The sequence below is a fragment of the Cyprinus carpio genome, chromosome A1, assembly GCF_018340385.1.
Source record: "Cyprinus carpio isolate SPL01 chromosome A1, ASM1834038v1, whole genome shotgun sequence".
Classification (NCBI taxonomy): Eukaryota; Metazoa; Chordata; class Actinopteri; order Cypriniformes; family Cyprinidae; genus Cyprinus; species Cyprinus carpio.
Window position 1 is genome coordinate 31,744,816 of NC_056572.1, and position 22,245 is coordinate 31,767,060.

The 22,245-nt window shown below is 36.7% G+C and overlaps 1 protein-coding gene across 1 annotated transcript; it reads left to right on the plus strand.

Moving 5' to 3' along the window:
• Positions 1-5,989: 5,989 nt before the first annotated feature.
• Positions 5,990-20,794, plus strand: nfixa (nuclear factor I/Xa). The gene is made up of 12 exons (XM_042762756.1): positions 5,990-6,090; positions 6,503-6,537; positions 7,077-7,151; positions 7,960-8,080; positions 8,218-8,253; positions 8,379-8,503; positions 8,776-8,856; positions 10,973-11,104; positions 14,112-14,281; positions 15,260-15,416; positions 17,698-17,789; positions 20,050-20,794. The coding sequence occupies exons 1-12, from the start codon at positions 5,990-5,992 to the stop codon at positions 20,062-20,064; spliced, it is 1,140 nt and encodes a 379-aa protein (XP_042618690.1). The 3' UTR covers positions 20,065-20,794.
• The last annotated feature ends 1,451 nt before the right edge of the window (positions 20,795-22,245 follow it).

A 22,245-nucleotide genomic window follows, 5' to 3' on the forward strand; every position in this document is an offset into this window, starting at 1 on the left:
CATGGAGTAACTCTGATGAAATATAAAAAGTAATGTCTGAAATGTGAACAATCATTATTAATAATTGTGATTATAGTTTTTGAGGGAAATAATTGTGATTATCAGTTTAACCATTATCGTGCAGCTCTACTGCATGACAATGCCTTTGCAACTGCTCTAGCATTGTGGTCGCAGGTGCTATATTTTCTTCAGAACGTGAAAATTTACTTTAGTTGAGTTTCTGTCATTTGGAAGGGCTCGTAGGCCTTCACTGCAGCCTGGGACTATCCTACTACACTTTCCTCAGACTGGCTGCCTCATGTCAGGCATCGTCTGAGAAGAGAAGGTCCTGGATCAGATGAACAGCAAGAATCTAGATGGGACAAGCTCCTCCTCAAGCTCCTTATCTCATTTAATAAGATAAAAGCCAAACCGCACACAAACATAATAAGATGAGATCAGGTTAGCAAAGATCAGATGGTTATTGTTATCTGATATGATGTATGCAATTCCTCGTAGAGATGTTCATATGTTTTTAGGGCTACAGAGGATTCTGGGAAAAGCTTATATTTTTTGTTTTTGGGACTATTGAGGGTTGTGGTAATTTGTTCTTCCATCTATTTATGTTGTTTATTTATTTGTTTGGTAATGATTAAATGTTTGTTTAGTGAAGCGAACATATACATGTGTTTTGAATTTATTTTTTTTGTCCAGCTGTCATGATTGACAGTTCGCTAACCCTCTGTGACCTCAGATGACCATCCGCCCCGCTGCACAACACACACTCATGACATCATTGAGCATCTGTGGGCTTCAACTACACAATGCACAAAGAACAGCAAGGCAAGCAGCTCAGGGGGCGGGGTTTGGATCGGAACTCCCATGTATCATTGGCTCGTGCAGTCAGTTTCAAGCTCTTTGATTGGCTGGAAAAGGAACCTCAACCTTCCACATGCAAGCATGTTAGGTTTCTGGCTCTGTGACTGGAGGTCAAAGTGTATGTGTGTTCATGTATCAGTGTGTGTCTTCTGTCTGTTATTCTGTTTGTTCTCCTCCTCTATTAGTTGTCTGTTCACTCTGTTCTCTTTGTCTAGATGTATGTTGTGTACTCCTCTCTTCTCTTCACTTTCCTTGGCAACAGATCCCGTCTGCCTTCCCCCTCCTAATTCTCTCTCCCGGCTTTTTTGGCAGAACCTTCTGTTCCCAGACCTCCTTCGGGCTCTTTCTCTTTGTATCACTTTCTTTCTCTTTCTGTGGCACAAAGTGGCATTTTTACATCACATAATCAGTTTGGTGGATCTTTCTGGCACTGTCCAAAAAGATCTGCACTTTTTTTTTTAAAGATCAAGAGTGCTGGTCTATGCAAAACTCAATGCTTTGAGTGTTGTTAGCATTGAAAAGTTTGGGATCAGTAAGAGTTTTTTATTATTAATAGTTTATTAATATATTAAATAATTAAGTATATATGAATAATTCATTAATATATTCATTAAGGATGCATTTAATACATTTAGAATGTTAGAAAAGATTTCTATTCCATATAAATGCAGTTTATTTATGTTCTATGCATTTATGAATCCTGAAAAAATCAGTTTTTACAAAAATATTAAGTAGCACAACTTTTTTCAACATTTATGATCAAAAGAAATATTTCTTGAGCAGCAAATCAGCATAGAATGATTTCTGAAGGACCATGTGACACTGAAGACTGGAGTAATGATGCTGAAAATTTGATCACAGAAAAAAAAACTTGTTTTAAAATCATTTAAAATTAAATTCTAATAAAATTTTACTGTATTTACTGTATTTTTAAAGTGTAATACTTAGGGTCAGGGTTAGGTGTTTGTTCAAATCAGTTTGAGTGTACAATACTAATAGCAACGATTGACTCAGAAAGCACTTGTATAAGAAAGCACCACTAAAGGAAAAGCTAAGATTTTTTTTTTATGTACTTGGTTGATGATGTATCATGCTATCAAGCTGTACAATAAGTAATAGTTATATTATGCAATCTATTATTGTGGGTTTCAAAAGTTGATTAATATGCTCTAAATGTTGTAATACAGGTTAAGTGTGTGTGTGTGTGTGTGTGAGAGAGAGAGAGAGAGAGAGAGAGAGAGAGAGAGAGAGAGAGTGTGTGTGTGCTTTATACCTGGTATCCTGTGCAGCCCTTCTGTTTTTGAGTTATTTTGTGTCTTGTTTAAGGGGTGTTCTGAGGACACACACTCACACACACATACACACAAATGGATGCACATCCTGCTCTATCTGGCCAGATTTAGCATTAGATAGTAAGTCTGAGGAGCATTGTCAGCATATTTCTCTGTTTGCATTGCATAAGAGTGTGTTTATGACTATCATTTATTGGACTTGTGCTTGTACTGTGGGGAAAGAGAACCACAGCGATCAAACCACAAGTGTCAACAAACTGTGTTTATTTTTATTGACACTGAAAGGTGATGTTTGTTGATGTGAAATTGCACACCTGTGACTGCCCTGAAATGGCCCAAATCGCATCACCTGCTGTCTCCAAAGCTCTTGGGCTTTTTGCTCTGCTGTTTTTAACTTGTCTGACTTCCTCACTGCCCTGAAGAGCCCCCTACTGGAAAGAAAGAGAATAGACTTACAAAGCCTGTGATAGATAAACCTAGCAAAATCAGGTTTAGGTCGCATTGGAATGCAAAAACAACAGAAAACACTTGAAGAATTATATTTTGTATTTTTTTTTTGTGATTTTTTTTATGTTTTTGCATGTTTTTGGATATTTTAATTGTTTTTGTATTATTTTTGATATTAATAAAGTTAAGAATTTTTGATTTTTTTTTTTTTTTAATATGGTGTTAAGATGTTTTTGGGTTTTTTTTATTTTAATGTTATTTTAAATGAAATCTCCTGTCTCCAATTTATTTGCTTAAGAATACAGTAATAACAGATATATGGCAAAATATTATTACAATTTAAAATAACTGTTTTTGAACTGAATATATTTTAAAATGTAATTTATTCATGTGATGCAAGCTGAATTTTCAGCATCATTACTCAGTCTTCAGTGTCACATGATCCTTCAGAAATCATTCTAATATGCTGATTTGCTGCTCAGGAAACATGATTATTATTATCAATGCTGAAAACACTTTTGTGGAAATCTTTTTTCAGGATTCAGAATATAACGTTCAAAATAACAGCATTTATTTATATTTGTAAAATTATAAATGTATTTACTGTCACTTTTTATCAATTTAATGTATAATTGCTGAATAAAAGTATACATTTCTTTCTGGACCAAAAAAAAAAAAAAAGAAAAATCTTACTTACCCAAACGGTTTGAACAGCAGAGTATGTAATTTACTTTATGCAAACATTTTTTTTTCTTGAATTTGAGGTAGAAATGTGACAGTTTTTTTTTTTAGGAATGTGATAGTTTAGTTTTTAATGGATATGATAGGAAAGAGTAAAATAGAACAGAACAGTTCAATTTAGAAATTCATAATCTGTCTTTAGGTAATTATTTTCACTTCTGTAGTGATTTGAGTTACACAGTGTGATTATTATTCCACTTTCTCTTTCTTTCTGTCCAACCTTCTCTCATTCTGTCTTTTTGGACGAGGGTCCTCCTGGGGTTCCTTTGAGACCTGATGTGCCCATCTAATCAAAAGCTTGTAAAGAGCCCAAATCACATGCCGGCCTTAGCCAGGGTGTTGCGCGCTGGTGTGAGTGTGTATTAAAGCTATTTATGTCAACACATTGATGGAGACTATTGGATTTATGTGTGAAAGATGCATCTTTATTTTTCTGCTCTTTTCTCATCTCTCTTCATGCGTGTATGTCTCTTTCTCCATTTATTCTCTCTATGTGTGTGTGTGTATTGGCACACTCTGGCTGCAGACGGGCACACAGATGGGTGACAGGCTGTGCCGAAACCACTCTCACACACCTGCTCCTTCATACACAGACTTACACATGCATACATAGAAAAATGTACACACACAAATGCACATTGAAAAACAGCTTGCTTTTAATGAAATAACCTTACAAATGAGTTTACGTTTGCTGAGCTGCTCCCCAAAGCTCTTCATGTTTAAGTGCAGACAGATGTTTCTCTCGGCTGACTCTGTAACTCCTGAGCATCTGTAATCCACCGATCTTGCAGTCCAGTCCAGTACCACACATATATGGATGTCCTCGAGCTATGAGATATTTCTCATCGTGACACTGAGCTCAGGATGAGAAATAAATAATTAGAGCTGAAAGAAAGCCTGAGAATGATGAGTATTGGCTGATAAATGAGTGCGGGGAGCCGCGGAGTGAGAAGGCGGAGGGGATTAGGACGCTTTGGAACACTTTAAGAGCATTATGGATTAAAAAAAGGTCAGAATGTTTAGCAACATAATGCTAAACCTCTTAAGCGAAATCCAACTGCATGCTGATAAATTGGGACGGAGGGAGGGGGTGAAGAAAAAGAGGCTGTATGGGGTTTAACATCTGTTTGGGTCAGAGAGAGAGAGAGAGAGAGAGAGAGAGAGAGAGAAATGTTTAAAAAAACACAGAGAGAGTTGTTTTATAGGCACAAACATGCACGTACCTGAAGTTATTAGACATTATAATAAAAAAAAAACATGTGTGGACATCTACCCACTCATAATCATTAAACCTAATGCAGTGTGCAACAAACTTCATTTGACAGCTGCAGCGTATGGAAAGACGGTCAGTAAATAAAATTATGTTAAAAATTTAATTAAGTTTTGGTCTACTCCTCACACAAAGCTGTCATTATGACTTCAGAAGTAAATGTAGCTTAGAATTTATATTTCCCACTTTTATAAAATATATAAGGTTTATTTATTTTTTTTAGGAAAAAGAGTTTCCTAAAAATAAGGAGAAAAGAGGAAAAAGGAAATAGGAAAGTTACATTACATATAATTTAGGAAAAAGAAGAAAATTAAATAAGACAGAAGGTAAAAGTGATGGAGTTGATGTTTTTGCTTTGAATTTATATTGATTGAAAGTGTCAACAGTGATAATGTTGATAATGTTTTCAGATAAATGCTGTACTTTTGGACTTTCTATTCATTAGTGAATCCTGAAAAAAACATGTATCATTGATTTTAACATTGATAATAGAAATGTTTCTTGAGCAGCAAATCAGCATATTAGACTGATTTCTGAAGGATCATGTGACACTGAAGACTGGAGTAATGATGCTGAAAATATAGCTTTGATCACTAGAATAAATAACATTTAAGAATATATTCTAATAGAAACAGTTGTTTAATTGTAATAATAAAGTTAGATTGGGGTTTTAATGACCTAATACATTAAAGAAGTAGTTAAATATAGTTTAAAAACTAGTTAAAAACTAGTTACTTTTCTCACCTACTAGAGCACACAAGGAGGGTCAGGAGGGTCAGCGAAGCCCTTTCAAAAACAATGGGAGCATGAAGCTGCAGATGAACAGTACATACTGTATGAATGTTTTTGGTCATTTGTGTGTGGGTGAAATCAGTTGCAGTGTTTACTGTCTGCACCAGTCTGTGTGTAACTCTGTCATTATTTGCTCATCAAGTCGTTACAAACATGTATGAATTTCTTTTTTACTCAAAAGGAGAAATTTTGAAGAACATCCCAGCCGCTCTTTTCTGTATATTGATAAAAAGTGTGACAGCTGCAGCCAAGCTTAAAAATGACAAAAACTTGATGCTTTTAAGGTTTGCTTTTGTAACACCAACCTGGGCTTCTTTCGAATTTGTAGTGAACTCAAACGGTAGCCGGGAATCTCCAGCACTCATTGAGGCTGAATGACTTGTGGACGCTTTGTTGCAGCTCTTTTGCTCGGTGAGCTCAAACAGGACTTGGGATGCTGTATGCCATGTGAAACACAACCTACTGTACACATTTTTCAGCCTTGTTCATGGGTTTGGGCCTATGTTTATCCTGTGTGTGTGTATGTATGTCGTCAGCTAGCAGGAATGTGTGTGCACCGCCAATAATAAGATGGCTGCCAAAGACTAAAATGGCTGCCAGGACTCCAGAAAAAGAGAAAGAGAAAGCGAGAGATGGAGACAACACGCTAAATGTAGAGAAAAAAAGAAAGCGTCTTGCTCTTTCTCCTCTGTTTAGACTGCTGTTCTTTTGTTTGTGTGAGTGTATTTGTCCTAATCTCTACACACTCTTATCAAATCATGCTGGCACGAGCCAGTGTGTTCCCTTATCACCTACAGCCGCCCGATAAACACCTCCACAAACACACATGCACACGCAGCCTGCCATAAACTGTGCTGATAACACACACTTTCATGCATATGTACTCAGACACTCATTTCTCATTTTCTCTCTCGTGTTCACACGGCTCAACAATATCTGCTCGCAATATGTGTTGTTGTGTATAAGTGTGTATAATCTGAACAATCAATGAATGATCAATTCAATACAGTAGTTATTGATTGTGTGTGATTTTATTTTATTAATTTGATTTGTTTTTTTTGTTTGTTTTTTCAGATTCTGTGTGATGAGTCTGTTCAATTAGACAATTAGAGTCGGACATCAAACCCCCACCAAACGGTGAGACTCACACACTATTATACCATTTAAAATTTGGAGTCTAGATTTTTTTGTATGTTTCTGAAAGAAGTCTCTTATGCTTACCAAGGCTGCATTTATTTGATTTAAAAAAAAAAAATTGTATTGTGCAAAATAATATTGTGAAATATTATTACAATGCCTGTTTTGAATTGTAATATATTTTAAAATGCTTTTTACATTTTTGTTGGTTTGATGATTTTTTTGTATTGTTATTCAAGTGTTAATTTTCAAGCGGTCATTAATAAATTATTCTGTTTTGCTGGTTTTTAAGTTTTAATGAGTTTAATTTTGTTTAAATATAAATCTTTTGAAATATTATAAATGATTTTACCGTCATTTTTGAACAATTTAATGGATCTTTCATGAAAAAAAGTCTTACCCCACACTTTAGTACAGCAGTATCACACAAACATGAGTGTTAGACGAGAGTTATTAATGTCTCTTACCACAGAGACCGGGTTCCAGATGGGTGAGGAATATGTTGAGTTAAGGAATGTGAATTTGTGTTGTTTCTGCAGGACATCTGAGTTTTCAGGACTGCTTTGTGACTTCGGGGGTGTGGAACGTAGCCGAGCTGGTACGAGTGTCTCAGAGTAAGTGCTCTAACACACCAGTGTTTTCTGAAATGAACAGCACACTGCAAAAAATATTAGTTGTGTTGCCAAATTCATGAACGAATCGCTTAATTGTTGAATTCTTATTAATGAATCAGTGGAACAGTTTGGTAAACAGACCAAACCAAACAGAGGACTCTCACCCTTTCACTGAAGTAATGTCTGACTCAATTTGCTAATTTGATATTCTGATTTGTTAGGTTACTACATCTTAATCAGCCTTAGAGTTTTTATTAAAAAGACAAGAAAACACCATAAATCCTGAGAAAAAAAGTGTTGTTTTATAAATTTGCAATATAAATTTTACATTGTTTATATTAATATTAATATTTTTTGTTTTTATTTTTATAATTTGTTTTCATTTTAAGATTTATTTATTTTTTTGTAATTTTGTTGTGTGCTTTTGTCATTTTGTTTTATTAAATATGAATATAATTTTCATAAATTTTTATTTCAGTTTTAGTTTACATTATTTTAGTTCTTCAAGTTAAATTAAAAGAAAATGAGGAATGCTGAAACGAAATAGTATTTTTCATTTATTTTATTTTAATTAATGCTCATTTCAAGTAACAAAAATCTTTTTAATGGTTTTAGTTTTAGTTAATGATAATAATCCTGAAAGAAGTGATGCTCTCCTTAAGCAAGTTGTAATAACCAGATTTGGTATTGATGGGAAGTAGTAAATTACCAAATAGCATGGATTCATTAGTAACTTCACCCTCTCTATTAGATATTTAAGTTTTTATATTTTACATTTGAAAAGTTCAAACTCTTCTCTCTTCCGCAGCCCCTGTTGCAACAGCATCAGGTCCTAATTTCTCTCTTGCGGATCTGGAAAGTCCCGGTTACTACAATATCAACCAAGTAGCACTCGGCAGACGTTCACTTGCCTCTCCTCCATCCACAAGGTGAACACACACATACACCCATGGCCTGCTCTTTATGCCTGTTTCAGTCTCTCTTCAGTGGAAATTTGATCTGCCTTGCTCTCCTTTTTGTCCTTCCTTCTGTTTCCCCTTTGTCTGTGGTTCTTCTTGCACTGTAGGTCTGAGGTGGAGCTGTACGCCAGTCTTCCTCGGAGGTACTAAGTCTGTCACAGTCTTCTGTATCGCTGCACTCTTTCTGTTTTTCTCTCTTATCTGTCTACAGGAATCTGTCACAGGGATATTGATGTACCTCTCTCATGGTCTCTGTCTCTCTCTGTAGCTCTAATAAGCGTAAGTCTATAGATGACAGTGAGATGGAGAGTCCTGTCGATGATGTCTTCTACAGTCGTTCTCCGGCCGGCACCAGCTCCCAGTCCAGCGGCTGGCCGAATGATGTCGATGCAGGTGAGCATCACATGTTCATACGAATATGCCTTTTACACTGAAATGGTGCTGATACCGGAGTCTGGTCTCGGCTGTGGGATCTTCAACACAGTAGCAGTTATCTTTGAGAACCGACCTACATTTCCACTGACTTGACATAGGCTGTATGGGGTTAGATTGGGTATTGGTACCATATCGGTGAAAAAGGGATCAATTGCATTATGTTCATGATCTCAACACAATGTTTTCCCCTTCTTCCTCCCTCTTCTTGTGTTAATAATTCCCTTCTCCAGTTGCAGTTCAGCACCATTTGACGAGTGTTCAAGAGAGGAAGATAAAACATGAGAATGATGGTGTGCAGTTTCCTTACCATGGTTAGAATACATACTACACACACTTACACATGTACACAAGGTTAGTGTCAGGACAGTAGGGCATCAGATGTCGACTGTATATGTGTGGCTTGGTTAGTCTGTTTTTTTTTTACCCATGTTATTGATTCTTTTTTTTTGTTTAACATCACTGAAGTTAATTTAATAATAATTCTCAGTGTTATTCACTCTGAGAGGTTTAGTATCGACACTGGGTGCTTTAGCTTTGGCGGTAGACACTAAACTAAACGATCGCTGTGGTCACAATCAGCTAGTAGTGTTGGAAGAACCCAGATGGGACAGTCAAAGTCAGAGCAACATACACACAAACAATCCCTGAGAAAATGCACAACACAGGTGCACCTTCTGTCCACGCATTAGCCACACACACATATACACACGTACACACACTCTCAGTCTGTGTTCTGGTCCCAGATGGCGCTTCCGTGTATCTACAGTATAGTGGGAGACATCTGCTCTGCGTTTGTGTGTGAATGTCATAATCAGAAAGCAATGCTTTTCATTTCAAACCTTTTTAAGAAAAGAAAATAATTTTTTTAGTTTTTTATGTTTTTGTAATTTTTGATTAAAGGTTTAATTTTTTTTTTTATGTAAATTTGTTGGGATTTTTAAAAGTTTTCGTAAATGTTTTGTTCTGAGAATCTTTGAATGTATTATTTTTATAGTACATCAAATTCTTATTTCAAAAGAACCAGGAGGCGAGATGTGCGAGATGAGAGTGCATGTGTACACGTTTTGTGATAAATATACATATACAGACTTAACACTTTCACATGCATTTACACACTCCCACACACATGGGTGTTCTCCCTGGCACACACACACATACACACATGCGAGAACAAATGCAGTCGAAAGTGAACTGAGAAAGGGGAATTAAACTGAAATGGGATTTAATGCCTTGTAATGCAGAGTGGAAAAAATAGCATCAAACTGAAATGAAGTTTAAGTGTGTGTGTGTGTGTGTGTGTATGAGTAATACTGAGCAATGGGTGCCAGGAGGACTCTGTGTGTGTGTGTGTGTGTGTGTGTGTGTGTGTGTGTGTTTTGGTTATCTTCCAATTACGAGCCATCCCTGCTCTGTTATCACTTTCTCCTGCAATTTCTCACCTTTTCATTTTATTTTCATCTCTCTTTCATCTTTCTGGTGATGGATTGAACTAGTTGAGGTGTTCCTAATTTAATAGTTAAAGACTACGGCCGGGTGGTATGATGCTATACACATTGTGTGACGGTAGAAATTTGTAAATGTTTGTACAGCTACAGGCTATATTTGCATTGCTATTTGTGGACATCACTGCTTTATGTTATTTACACATTAAGGGCGGCAAAGAATACAAAGTAGAGGAATAACTTTGTGAAGAAGTTGTGAAGCTGAGTTTAGTTGTTTACGCTTGGCATGCAATGTTGCAACTTGTTCACAGGTGTGTGAATATAGGATATTTTGCAATGTGGTTAATCCAATCAGATTTTAGAGTCAGAACTATCAGTTTTATAATATTAATTACACTGTTTGATTTTATTTTATTGAATTTTTTTTTGATATTATTATTATTTTTGTTTTGATATTTTTTTTTTTTATGAAATACCTATTAATTATATTAATAGGTATCACTTTCAGTATTGAAAATATTAGAACCTGTCAATCAAGTTCCAAATAAATAGGTAAAATAATCAAATATAATGAAGTATCATTTGTTTTATTTACTAGATTATTCAAAAATAGACATTACCAAAGTTATTAAAATATAAAAATTTGTATTTTTTGTTTTATTTAATATATTTTTATTATATTTACTTTAATAATTTGTATTTATATTAATGTTTATCTAAATATGATCAAGTTCCAAAGAAATAGAGAACATAATCAAATATGAATTATCTTTTAATTCACTAGATTATCCAAATATAAACTAAATGAAATATAAACATTTTTGTTGTTAAAATTCTAGCAAAAATTAACAGTATATATTGAATCCCTTCAAAACCAACAATGATCTTTTAAGGAGTAGTTGAGTTAGTTAGTTGAGCTGGTCAGCCAGTGAGTGTTTGATTGGTGTGTGTGCTGTTGTTGTTGTTGACGTGTGGTTTCTGGCAGGGCTGTCCTCTCCTGGGTCTCTAAAGAAGCCAGCGGGGAAATTCGATTTCAGCGCCCTGTCAGCACAGACGAGGTCCCCCCGAATGGCCTTCACACACCACCCGCTGCCCATGCTGGCAGGCGTGAGACCAGGTGAGACAGACACACTCCAGCAGGGAGAGAGAGAGAGAGAGAGAGAGAGAGAGAGAGAGAATGGAGGGGGAAAGGAGGGATTTAAGTATTAGATTGCAGCGTAGGCTTCTGATTGGTCCAAAAGTCCCATTATGGCACCACACTAGTCCAAAATTGCCCTCAGTGGCATTTGATTGGCTCTAAACAGTGGTGAGTTATTGATGGAGGCCTCTGATTGGCTGGGCAGAGAGACAGAGAAAGTAAGGAGCTGCCATAGTTCATGAACAGCACCATCCATCCACGTTCCCTCTTGCTCTCCATCTTTTCCTCTCTTCTCTCATCATCATCTCATCCACAGCTTCTACCACTTTTCTCAAGTGTGTTTTCTGGATGTTTTCTCATGTTTCTTAAAATGTGTGACCTACATTTTATTATTTCATTTGAAGCAACTTATGCGTCATTGCTTGTAGATATCATATAAAAGATGGTCTGTGATTTCATTTGATCATAGAGTGTATTTTGTAAATTTTTTTTTGTTTATTTAATCAATTCTTATCTATTTTTAATGAATTTTGGTTCTCTTTAACAGTTGATGAATGTGCGGTGTGGATGAAAACCATAATAAAATACTCTGACAGTGTTTCTCGCACCACTGTTTAGCTGTATTTGCTATGAAAATCTGTGTAGCCATCTGTGTAGACTTTTTAGTTGTTTTTATGAGTCAGGTTTTTTTTAGTGAATGTTATTGAGTGTTATTAATTTTGTTTAGCTGTATTTGCTATGAAAATCTGTGTAGCCAGTGTAGTCCAGTCCCCAAACAAATGACTCTTTTGAGTCGGTTCTTTTTAGTGTATAGAATTCCTAAAAAGAATAAATAATAAATCGAAGTTGTCAAAAGGATCAAATCAGAACCAGTAAGATCCCTACTAAAAAATATTTGCTGTAATGAGACATTTTCCTCCATTCCCAGGACACTTATACTACTCTCTGTGATGAACAGTACTCATTTAACAATTAAATAACAGTGTGCAGAGCTCTCATCTGAATGTCAGAGAGTTGATTGGCTCATTTTGTTCTCATTTCAAACATTCTTATTTCAACATCCTTGTGAATTACCAGAGACTATTTGTGGTTGAAGAAAAGAGAAGGAGGGGGACGGAGACACAAACAGGGGAAGCCATGAGGGAACGTTTAGAACGCTTCCCAATGTGTAACAGATGCGTGACCAAGAGAATCATATAAAAACTGTACGTTTCGCTCTCTCCGTTTTTAAAATTAGCCAGCGAGCATGTTGCTTGTTATACAGACATGCTGTCATTCATATTGGCAGAGGACAAAATGTGAAGGAGAGCATGTGTATGTGGGGAAGATGATCGGTGGTGAGGTGGGGGGGGTACTCTTATCGGGCTCTTCTTGGCAGGCGCATTCGGAGCACCATGAAAATCCCGTCAGTAAAACGATGATATTCAGAGGCATTAAGACCGCAGTCTCGCAGGCTGCTCCAAACATCTCCATTCCCATCCAAAGGAGAGCGATTCAAAGCTCTCTCCCGTGTTCTCCCTGACGTCCCGGATGTTTAATCCCATCCGATGGCCCTGGGAAAAGCACAGAATTGCTATCCATTCGGGTCTGTCTGCAGTCGGCGTGCCCTAATCAAGTAAAGGTCAGCGGGACAGAGAGCGGCGGCTTTAAATGGATTAAACGTGCGTGTGACTATGGAAGTTTTTCTCCAGCAGACTCTTCTGGTTAGAATGTTTATGTAGAGTCAAGACGGTGGAAAAAGCAAGGTTTGCGTTAAGCCGGGAGACGAGGGCAGACTGCATGCACATGAGTCGCTGCCGTTTCTAATGCGTTTGTGTGAGTTATGGATGGATGTTGGCTGGTGTTGTGAAAGAGAAACTGTGGTTTGCTTTTGTGAGTGATGAATAACTCTTGTGGAGATTGAGAAGATACCATTTTTGTTTGTGTGTTAGGGCGTTTATGAGTGCGTTTGCTTGCGTGTGTGTGTGTGTGTGTGTGTGTGTGTGTGTGTGTGTGTGTGTGTGTGTGTGTGTGTTGGTGTGGTGAAGGTGTGTGTGTGTGTGTGTGTGTGTGTGTTTGTTGGCACCCCATAGCGCCTGGCTCCTGTGTGTTTGTTGGCACCCTGGATTAAGAAGATGTGATGCAGAAAAGAGGGCTGCTCTTTTTATACAATAAAAAAGGGGACAGGCTATGAGATAGATAAAAGGAAAAAGACACTGTTAATGTGGAAATGGCATCTTAAAGACAAACAGTTCAGCTCAAAAGCAAATGAAAATTGTGTCAGTAAAATAATTTCCTCATGTGATTTCCAATTGCCTGACTTCTTTGTGGCTCCTGGGGAAATGTGTGATATTTTATGCTGATTTCTTTAAGATGCTTTTTTATGTGTTTAGTAAGAGGTGGATGTTACGCTATGATTTTAATAAGCTGTTTTTTTATAATTTTTTGTGGGGTGTTAGTGAGTATTTCTAATATATTCAAATAGAAAAAAAATCTCATTTAAATTGTAACAATATTTCACAATGTTACAGTTTTTACTGTATTTTTGAGCAAAAAATTGCAGCCTTGCTGAGCAGAAGAGACTTCTTTTCAAAAACATTTTTAAAATCTTATTGACCCAAGACTATTTAATTAATCATTTTTTTAATTAAACATGAAACTGAGAGTCTTTAAGGAGGTTTCAGTACGAGTTTTAAAAAGTTAGTTCAGTATGAGTTCAGAAGTCTTAAAATGTAGCACATGAGTCATATAAATGACTTTTCTGGCACTTTTTTGTCCTTTTTGGAGCCCCATTCACATTTATTATATGGTAAATGAGGATGAATAAATGTTAAAATGTTACTTTTTTTTGGTGAGCTATTCCATTAAGGTTAGGACATCATTTAAAGAGAGACAAAGTCTAAGAATTTAGGTTTATATGAGCACACACAAATTCTAATAACTCTAATAGCACAATACACTGTGTCTACAACACACTTAACTCACTCTTTCTCTCTCTCTTTCTCAGGGAGTCCGCGTGCCTCAGCCTCTGCCCTTCATTTTCCTGCTCCCTCCATCATCCAGCAGTCCAGTCCATACTTCACCCACCCCACCATCCGCTATCACCACCATCAGGACCCACTCAAAGAGTTCGTCCAGTTCGTCTGTGCTGATGGCTCGGGGCAGCCGGGGGCACAGGTAACACACACACACACACCATCATGATTCACACAGCACCAGTGGACATACACACACACACTTACTGACACACATCTCTGCTAAAGTCCCTCTCTCTTCTCCTCTCTTCCTTTCTCTTTCTCTTCATTATCTAACACTTGACAGTTTCCGTTTATCTTGTTTTGATTTCAGTTTCATCGCTTCATTTGTTATACAAAGTGTCATGAAACACTAAAACACTCTTTTTAAACAGATGTGGTAGTGTCTACAATGATTGTATGTTATGTTTTTCTTCCTCTGGGTTTAAAGTCAAAGATTCATGGTTTGTGTGTGTTTGATTTTGTTTCATGTATGTTGTAATTGATATGGTAATTGGTGTATTATAAGTTATATGTAATATCTAATCATTCCTTATATTAAATTATATTATTTTCCAAAAATAAGGGGAAACTTAAATCATGAAAAATCATAAGATTTAAGAATGGAAATGTTATGTACATCATATTAACTACTATTATGATGCTTTTATGTCCTTTTTGTAGCTCGCAGCCCCAGTCCCCATTTACCTATACAGTATGGATTATTGAAAATAGTCTTTTTAGTTGGTAGCAGCAGTAGTCATTTTTTTATTATGTATTGTTTATTGTTGATAGTTGTTATTTAATTCAAATATGATAGCCTTTTTAAAAAAAGAAACAGTAGCATGATTAACTTTTAGCAATCAACGTCTGTGAGTTTAGGATCATTTTTTTATTTATGTAGGCTGGAGAGAATTTTGTTTTTGCATTTTTCGATCTGAACTAAAATGGCATGTTTCATGACACTTTAGTAGCTCTGTGTATGTTTATTAATTTTTGAATGTCTTTGTACGTTTGCAACATTCCAATCTCACCCTTTGTGATTGCATGCCTCCACATTTCTGTATCTGTGTGAGTGTGTGAGTGCGTGTGCCTCTTTCACCCCCTCACCATCTGTATGTGTGTGTGTGTGTATCTGCAGCCTAACGGGAGCGGTCAGAGCAAACTGCCCGGCTCCTTCTTGCTGCCACCTCCTCCTCCTCCGGTAGCGCGGCCGGTGCCGATGCCCCTCCCCCTGCCCGAGCACAAACCCAGCCACACACACCCCGAGAGTGGAGTCGGCTCCCCGGCCTCGCCCTGTAAGTGTCCGCTCAAGCACCAGACCCACCAGAGCCCTCGAAATGCCCCATTACCGCTGCATCAACTCTTTGAGTGATAGAACCACGACTTTTGACCATTAGGCCCGAAACATACCCTACGCAAGTACGCAAATAGTTCCTCGGGATCGAGCGCATTGAGGCCGTTTGCATAAAAATATCTTCTACAGTCAGTTTTCTCAAAGTTACTTTAGGTTAGTTAAAAGATTAACATGTTCATGATAAGCTATCTGGATAATAAAACAACAGGCTCAGCTATTTTAAGGATTCCTGTTTGCGTACTTGCGTGAATTAAATTTCTGGCTTTAGATGCCCTGCTCTTCTCCATCTGACTTTTTTCTTTGTTCATTTTTTCTCATTCTATTCCCTTTTCATCCTGTTTTTTTTTTTTTTTTATTTATCCAATTGCAATCAGTCACTGACTTTTGCAATTGAATGGGAATGGAGACACTTTGCTGCCTCTCATTGGCTGAATCAAAGCAAGAACACCAGCCAATCATTCCCATAGATCAGCCTCCCTCCTCATCACTCTCACTTTTCATTTTCCTTTCTTTCTTTTCTTCCTTCAAGAGATCAAATTCAGGGCAGCTGGCATGGACTCCAAACAAACAAACAAAAAATGACGCCCCACATTCAGCGAGAGCGCCTTTCCATTGACACTTCAAGCTAAATACAAAAAGGAAATGTGTGTAGACGTGCAGGTGAAGGGATCTGTAATGTGTCTGGTAGTGTGTGAGAGCAGGCGGCACTGGGTTGTGGGTCTTTGCTTGGGATGTGTGTGTGTCGGGTGCTGTCAGCAGGGCGGGTGGGCAAAAAGAGGAGCCTGGTTGAGCAAATCTATGAGAAGACCATCCCTTCCTTTTTTCCCTTCTTACTCGTGAATGTTCTTTTTCTTTCTTTGTTTTTCCTCATTCGTTTATTTCATTTCATATCTTGTTGTTTGTGTATCAGCTTGTTGTATTGTTGTATTTTTTTTTTTACCTTCCATCTTTCGGTGTTTTTGCTTTTCCACACAGCAGCTTTTTTTTTCATTTTTATTAAGTAAATCACACACAAACAAATTTTATTTTTTCTGTTATGATATAAATGCTCCTCATATTCCATGGAGTCCACTCCGCAAAACTGCCCTGAATTTGAAATTTGAATTTGAAAGTGAATTCAAAAATGTTTGATTTTTTTTTTTTTTTTTTTTTTTTTCAACTGAAAATGACCTTTTTTTTTTTTTCATTTTTTTTTTGTTCTGATTTTAATATTTGAATTTAATTTTTTTTTTTAAAATGTTTGAATGTTTTTAACTGCCCTGAATTTAATATTTGAATTTAAAATTTAATTTTAAAATGTTTGAATGTTTTTTTAATTGTCATTTTTAAATGAGAGTCAGATTTTTTTTTTTTCAACTCCAGTTTAATCTTCATGGCATCAATAAATGGCTCCAGCCATTTATTGAAACACAAACATTTGAGCTCATATTGAGTGTGCAAATTTAGTTATTATAGTACTCCAAGGAAAGTAATCCATTTTCTACAAATCAGTTGATGCTGGTGTAACTCACTGTTAAGATTTTGTGCAACCAGCGACAGACATAGATTTCAGATATATATCAGGCATTCATTCTGTCTGCCTTTGGTCCAAGAAGGACTCCAATACCTAGAGAAATCTATCCATTACCATTCCCATTCATCTCAATGACAGTTTTTTGGCTGGTGCACTTGGTTATGTTTGATTATGGGTTCTTAGTGCCAAGCCTTTCAATAGTGAATATCCTAAGCTGTGTCATTAAAGGAGGCAGAAGACATAAAGTCCATTAGATGTTTCCAAAAACAATCTGTCAGCAGCATCAAAACATCTACTAGAATTCAAGGTTTACTATTTAAGAATATTTTTTATTTAAAAATTTTTTTAATATAATTAATATTAAATAATAATTCCAATCTGTATGTCCCATTCCTGCTGGTTACTGACTCGTAAAGTAAATATTTTGTATTTTATAATAGTTAGTTTGTTTTTGTTATTTTGTTGTTTGTTGTTTTTTCAGCAGGTGCTAAATGGCCAGTGCTATCCAGCCAAACCTTGACTCCTTGATTTACTCAAACAGATTGCAACCCCATTTAGTGCCGCTAATGTGCACTTCACCTTCAAGTCACTTGTTTATTTTACATTTTAGTGCCAGTAATTCAGATATGAGCTTCTTATTAAAATCTTTACAATACAAACACAAACATCACAGCTGTGAATGCTGACAGACGTGTGTGTGTCCCAGCAGCATACCCAGCGCCAGGCTCCACAGCTTCCAACAGGTTTGTCGGCATCGGATCACGGGACAACAACTTTCTGAACATCCCACAGCAGACTCAGGTACATGCATACATGCAGATTTACTTTAGGGACATGTGTGGCATGCTGTTGATTGGCTTACCACTGAAAATGCGTGCATAAACAAATGTGATGTGTGTATACAAATGGTAAATTTTTTTTTGGTGTTTAGAGTTTAAGTTGAGGATTATTTTTTAAGTTTTTGTTTATTTTGTACATTTTTATTTGATTCTGATAATTTTTGTGTTCAGACCCTCAGGCCGCTTTGTCTGGTAGGCTTCCACTGAAAGTGTATTTACTGTAAAATCATGTCCTGTTTGTATATACACGCTGAGGGATGAGTCTGTGCTCATCAGCAACATCATGCTAAAGATGTGGTGCGTAGACATTTAAGTGGAAAATACCCTAGAATATTCCTTTAAATTGAAAATAGCAGCCTTTTCAGTCCATCCATCAATCATGTGTTTTTGATCAGCGAGTATGGTGGGTCTGAGCCCTGTTATGTGCGTGTGTTTGGTAGCAGTCAGCGGCTCTCTGGGGGTTTGCTGAGGGACACGCTGATCATTTCAAATGGATTTTGTGGCTGTGTTCCTACTCGCACCAGCTACCAAAACCACAAGCACTAACAATAAGACCGTACACATGGAAACAATTGTTTCCTCCTCCTCCTCACTGATTCCAAAACCAAATGTCTTATGATTCATCAGATTTATTGTGTAAGAAAGTAAGTATGACTTTACAGTGTCCTCTTTTTTTCTGTCATAAAGTCCTGCATAAACATTTACACACTCGCAGCATCCAAAATGCCTCATCTGCTAAAGGCGGGTTGAATTAGAAAATCTACCAGCAATGAAAGTCTCGTTTTGCATTACTTTTAGAACAGTTATATACAGTGACTTTCTAAGTTTCAGTCTTTTTAAGTTTGGGCTCGGTAAGATTTGTCAGTCAGTGAGAGGGTCATTTGTACTATCCTCCTTGTACTATCCTTCGTTTTTTACTTTCTAACTGATGAATAAACCATTTAAAAAAATTTCAGATGGAGGTGCTGTGACGTTCATGTGGATTTGTTTGTGTTAAGGAGTGTGTTTTGGTTTGTTTTAAGTTTGTTTTAAGTGGTTTTGAGATGGTATTACATTGTGTGAACCATTTAGAAAAATATGGGCAGAGAGAGGGTGTCACGTCCCGACTGTCTGGTTGCCCTCAGCAACCAGACATGATGTCATAGGTAGTTGAACATGAACTTCAACAGGAGACAACTTAAGAAAAAGGATGGACACCACTACTGGGGATTACAGTGAGAAAGACAGAAATATAATATGGGTCCCACAGGGATCCACAGATTCTAGAACTTCTAGTGAGTCAAAAATCAGCAAACTTCTTAAGTCAAGTATTTCTCTCTAGATACCATACTAAAACCAGCAGTAGCTTTGTTTAAGCATTTATTTTGCGGGGAAGCAGCGACACTGAGATTTCTGAGCTGGTCTGTAGACATAGTGTGAGTGTTTATATTGTGTCCACTGTACTCTAGTGGTAATTCTGAGAACTGTCACACTGCACTGATAAAAATGTCAAACTGTCAGGAATGGTTCACTCAACAGTAAACATTCTTTTGAATAGTTTTCATATACTGTCCCTACCTTCATGTCATTCCAAAACCACGACTTTCTGCCTTTACCAACTTTAAAAAGTTCGTAAAAAAAAATCTCTTATAATCACCAAGGCTGCATTTATTTGATCAAAATGACAGAATTAATTTAATTTCAATGAACTGTTTTCTATTCCTGTGATGCAAAGCTTTAGTGTCACATGATCATTTAGAAATCATTCTAATGTGCTGATTTGCTGCTCAAGAAACATCATTATTAGCAAGGTTGAAAACATTTTTGTGAGAACTTTGCTTACCGACATTATAAAAGTCTGTACTGTCACTTTTGGTCAATATAGTGCATCCTTGCTGAATAAAAGTATTCATTTATACTCCAAACTGTGTTCAAGCTTTCCAACACAGTCATTATTTGCTGAAAACTCTCCCCTCAAATCCGTCCACTGTATATTTCAAATCTCATGCAAGTCTGTGTATATTCACATATTGCAAACTTAAATTCTGTTAAAAAATGTTCAATGGGAGAGAGAACGTTTTGGGACATGAGTATGAGTACATGAACAGAATTTCCCTGTTTGAGCAAACAATTTCTATTTTTTTAAGAAAACTCTTTTACTCAGACATTTAAAAATGTGGTTATGAAACTTATTAACTAAGGTTATTTGGAAAATGACTCTCATTACTTTCCTTTTCTTTCAGTCATGGTTCCTTTGACGAGACTTTTCATAAACCACACAGACACAAATCCACAATGAAAACTGGAAATGGAGTCACAAAGCTAAGTATGGAACTTCCCCACACGCCCCCCTGTAAAGTCTCTCTCACACACAAACACACGCACAAATACACACACCATTCCCCAAACCGCTGACACCCTCTTTGGATCGAGGGATCTGGAAGACTTCAGCATTACCCTGCCAGTCTGGATAGCTCGGAGAACCAAACATAGGAACGACACACCGACGTCTTCATCGTGTTCCCGAGACATCCAGCACATTGACCAATCCCATCTACCTTTCTTTAATTTGTTCATCCACCAGTCATATGCCATGGTGAGGAAATCCATCTCTTCCTAGTCAGAACTCTATTCATGAAATCATTGAAAAGGGACATTTGAAACGGACATGTGACCTGGATGATGTCGGACACGTGTGATTGGATGGAGAGACTTGGCTGAAGCCTTCTGATTGGCTCAGGCTTAGATTTCCTTATCTGGATTTGATGATTTTGGTGATGCCCTCCAGTGCAGTGTGAACTCGGCATCCTCTCACTGTTTACCAGTTGACAAGCAATAGACTGTGAGCGAAACAACAGATAACACTAACCGAGTGCAGTTCACCTAAACGTATGCAATGTGATTAATGATAAGGGATGACAGAAGCTTTGGGCTTGGAGTCAGGCTCCATGTTTTGTAACAGATGAGTACCAGCAGAGCAATACACACACGTGATTTGAGTTCTAGAGTAATGCTAAGTGTTTTTTAGGTTTGATAGACAGATTCACCTAAACATATGCACATATGGCCTTGAGTGACCTTAATGTCAAGCTTGTGACTCAACGATCATTTTTTTTTTTTTTGTGTTTTTTGTGTTTTAAGGGCGGTGGTTTTTTTAGTCATAAATGATTTTAGTGTGATATTGAGGGTTTTTTTGCGTGTATATTTGTGCTCTTTGCTACCATCGATCAATCAGTGCTTGTGCATCAATATCCTACAGTCAGCCCTGCAAACAAGGGCTTCTTCTGCTTTACTTTGCGTTTGGTTTTGCAGTACTTTTTTTTTTTTTTGTGAATGTCAAAAAAATAAAAAAATAAAAATTCAGGTCATATATCACCCCAAAACCAAAATTAGACAGACATAATAAAATAAGATGTGATTTTTTTTTAAAAAGCTTATTTAATTAATAATTATTTATTGTGAAATGGTCATAAAAACAAAGCAATTTTTTCTGAAATGCTAATGCAAAAAAATTAAATAAAATCTAAAATAATAATAAATAACCTTTTCATCCATAATTTACTTTTACTAATTTACTAACGAGAATTCTGGATGAAAATGCTTAATTGTCATAAAAATATTGTCACAATGCAAGCAATCTCAGTGAGCCAAAACTAGGCTTCAGTTTCATTTTGTAAAATATAATTTTTTTTAATTAATTTATTTTGATTCTGGAATGTGACCTGGATGTGTTTTTGTGACATTCACCCTTTCACTTGTGTTTGTTTTCTGGTTTTGTGCGATTTTAGTTTGCATAACGTAGCCGCTTCTGCTCCGGCATATCGAACTGCATGTGGAATTGTGCTTTTTTGTTTTTCCGAGTTACAGGTTAAGATCAGCTCTCCTTCAACTAGAATGTGACTAACAAACAGACAATCTCAAGTTTTCCTTTTAGAGCTTCATTAATTAGATGTTTTTGATGGTTATTATGTCGACAGTGCTCTGCCCTTCCTGCCAATCATGTTTTCTATCACTTGACAGTTTTGTTTATTTATTTACCATGGCTATTATGTCGACAGTTTTTTTTTTTTTCGTTTCAGTTCACCCGTACAGATTGACTCGCACGACAATCTACTCACGGCTGCCATTTCATTTAGCCTATCAGCACAGTGCTCAACTAAAGTAGATACATGCACACATACACAAACATTGCACTATGACACACACCCACTTCCTTAAAGGACAAAGGGAAAACCTTTAAACTCAAATCCCTGTATCAAACATGATTTTACAATATGCACCCTATTTAAAGTACAGCGCATTTAACTATTAGGTGAACTCAAAAAAGAAAGTCATGTTTTCAATACAAACAATCTAAACCACTGACCTCACTAAATAACTGGACTGCCTGGCTGTCAATCACATGGTCAGGGACTCTGATTGGCTGAGAGCTGACTATT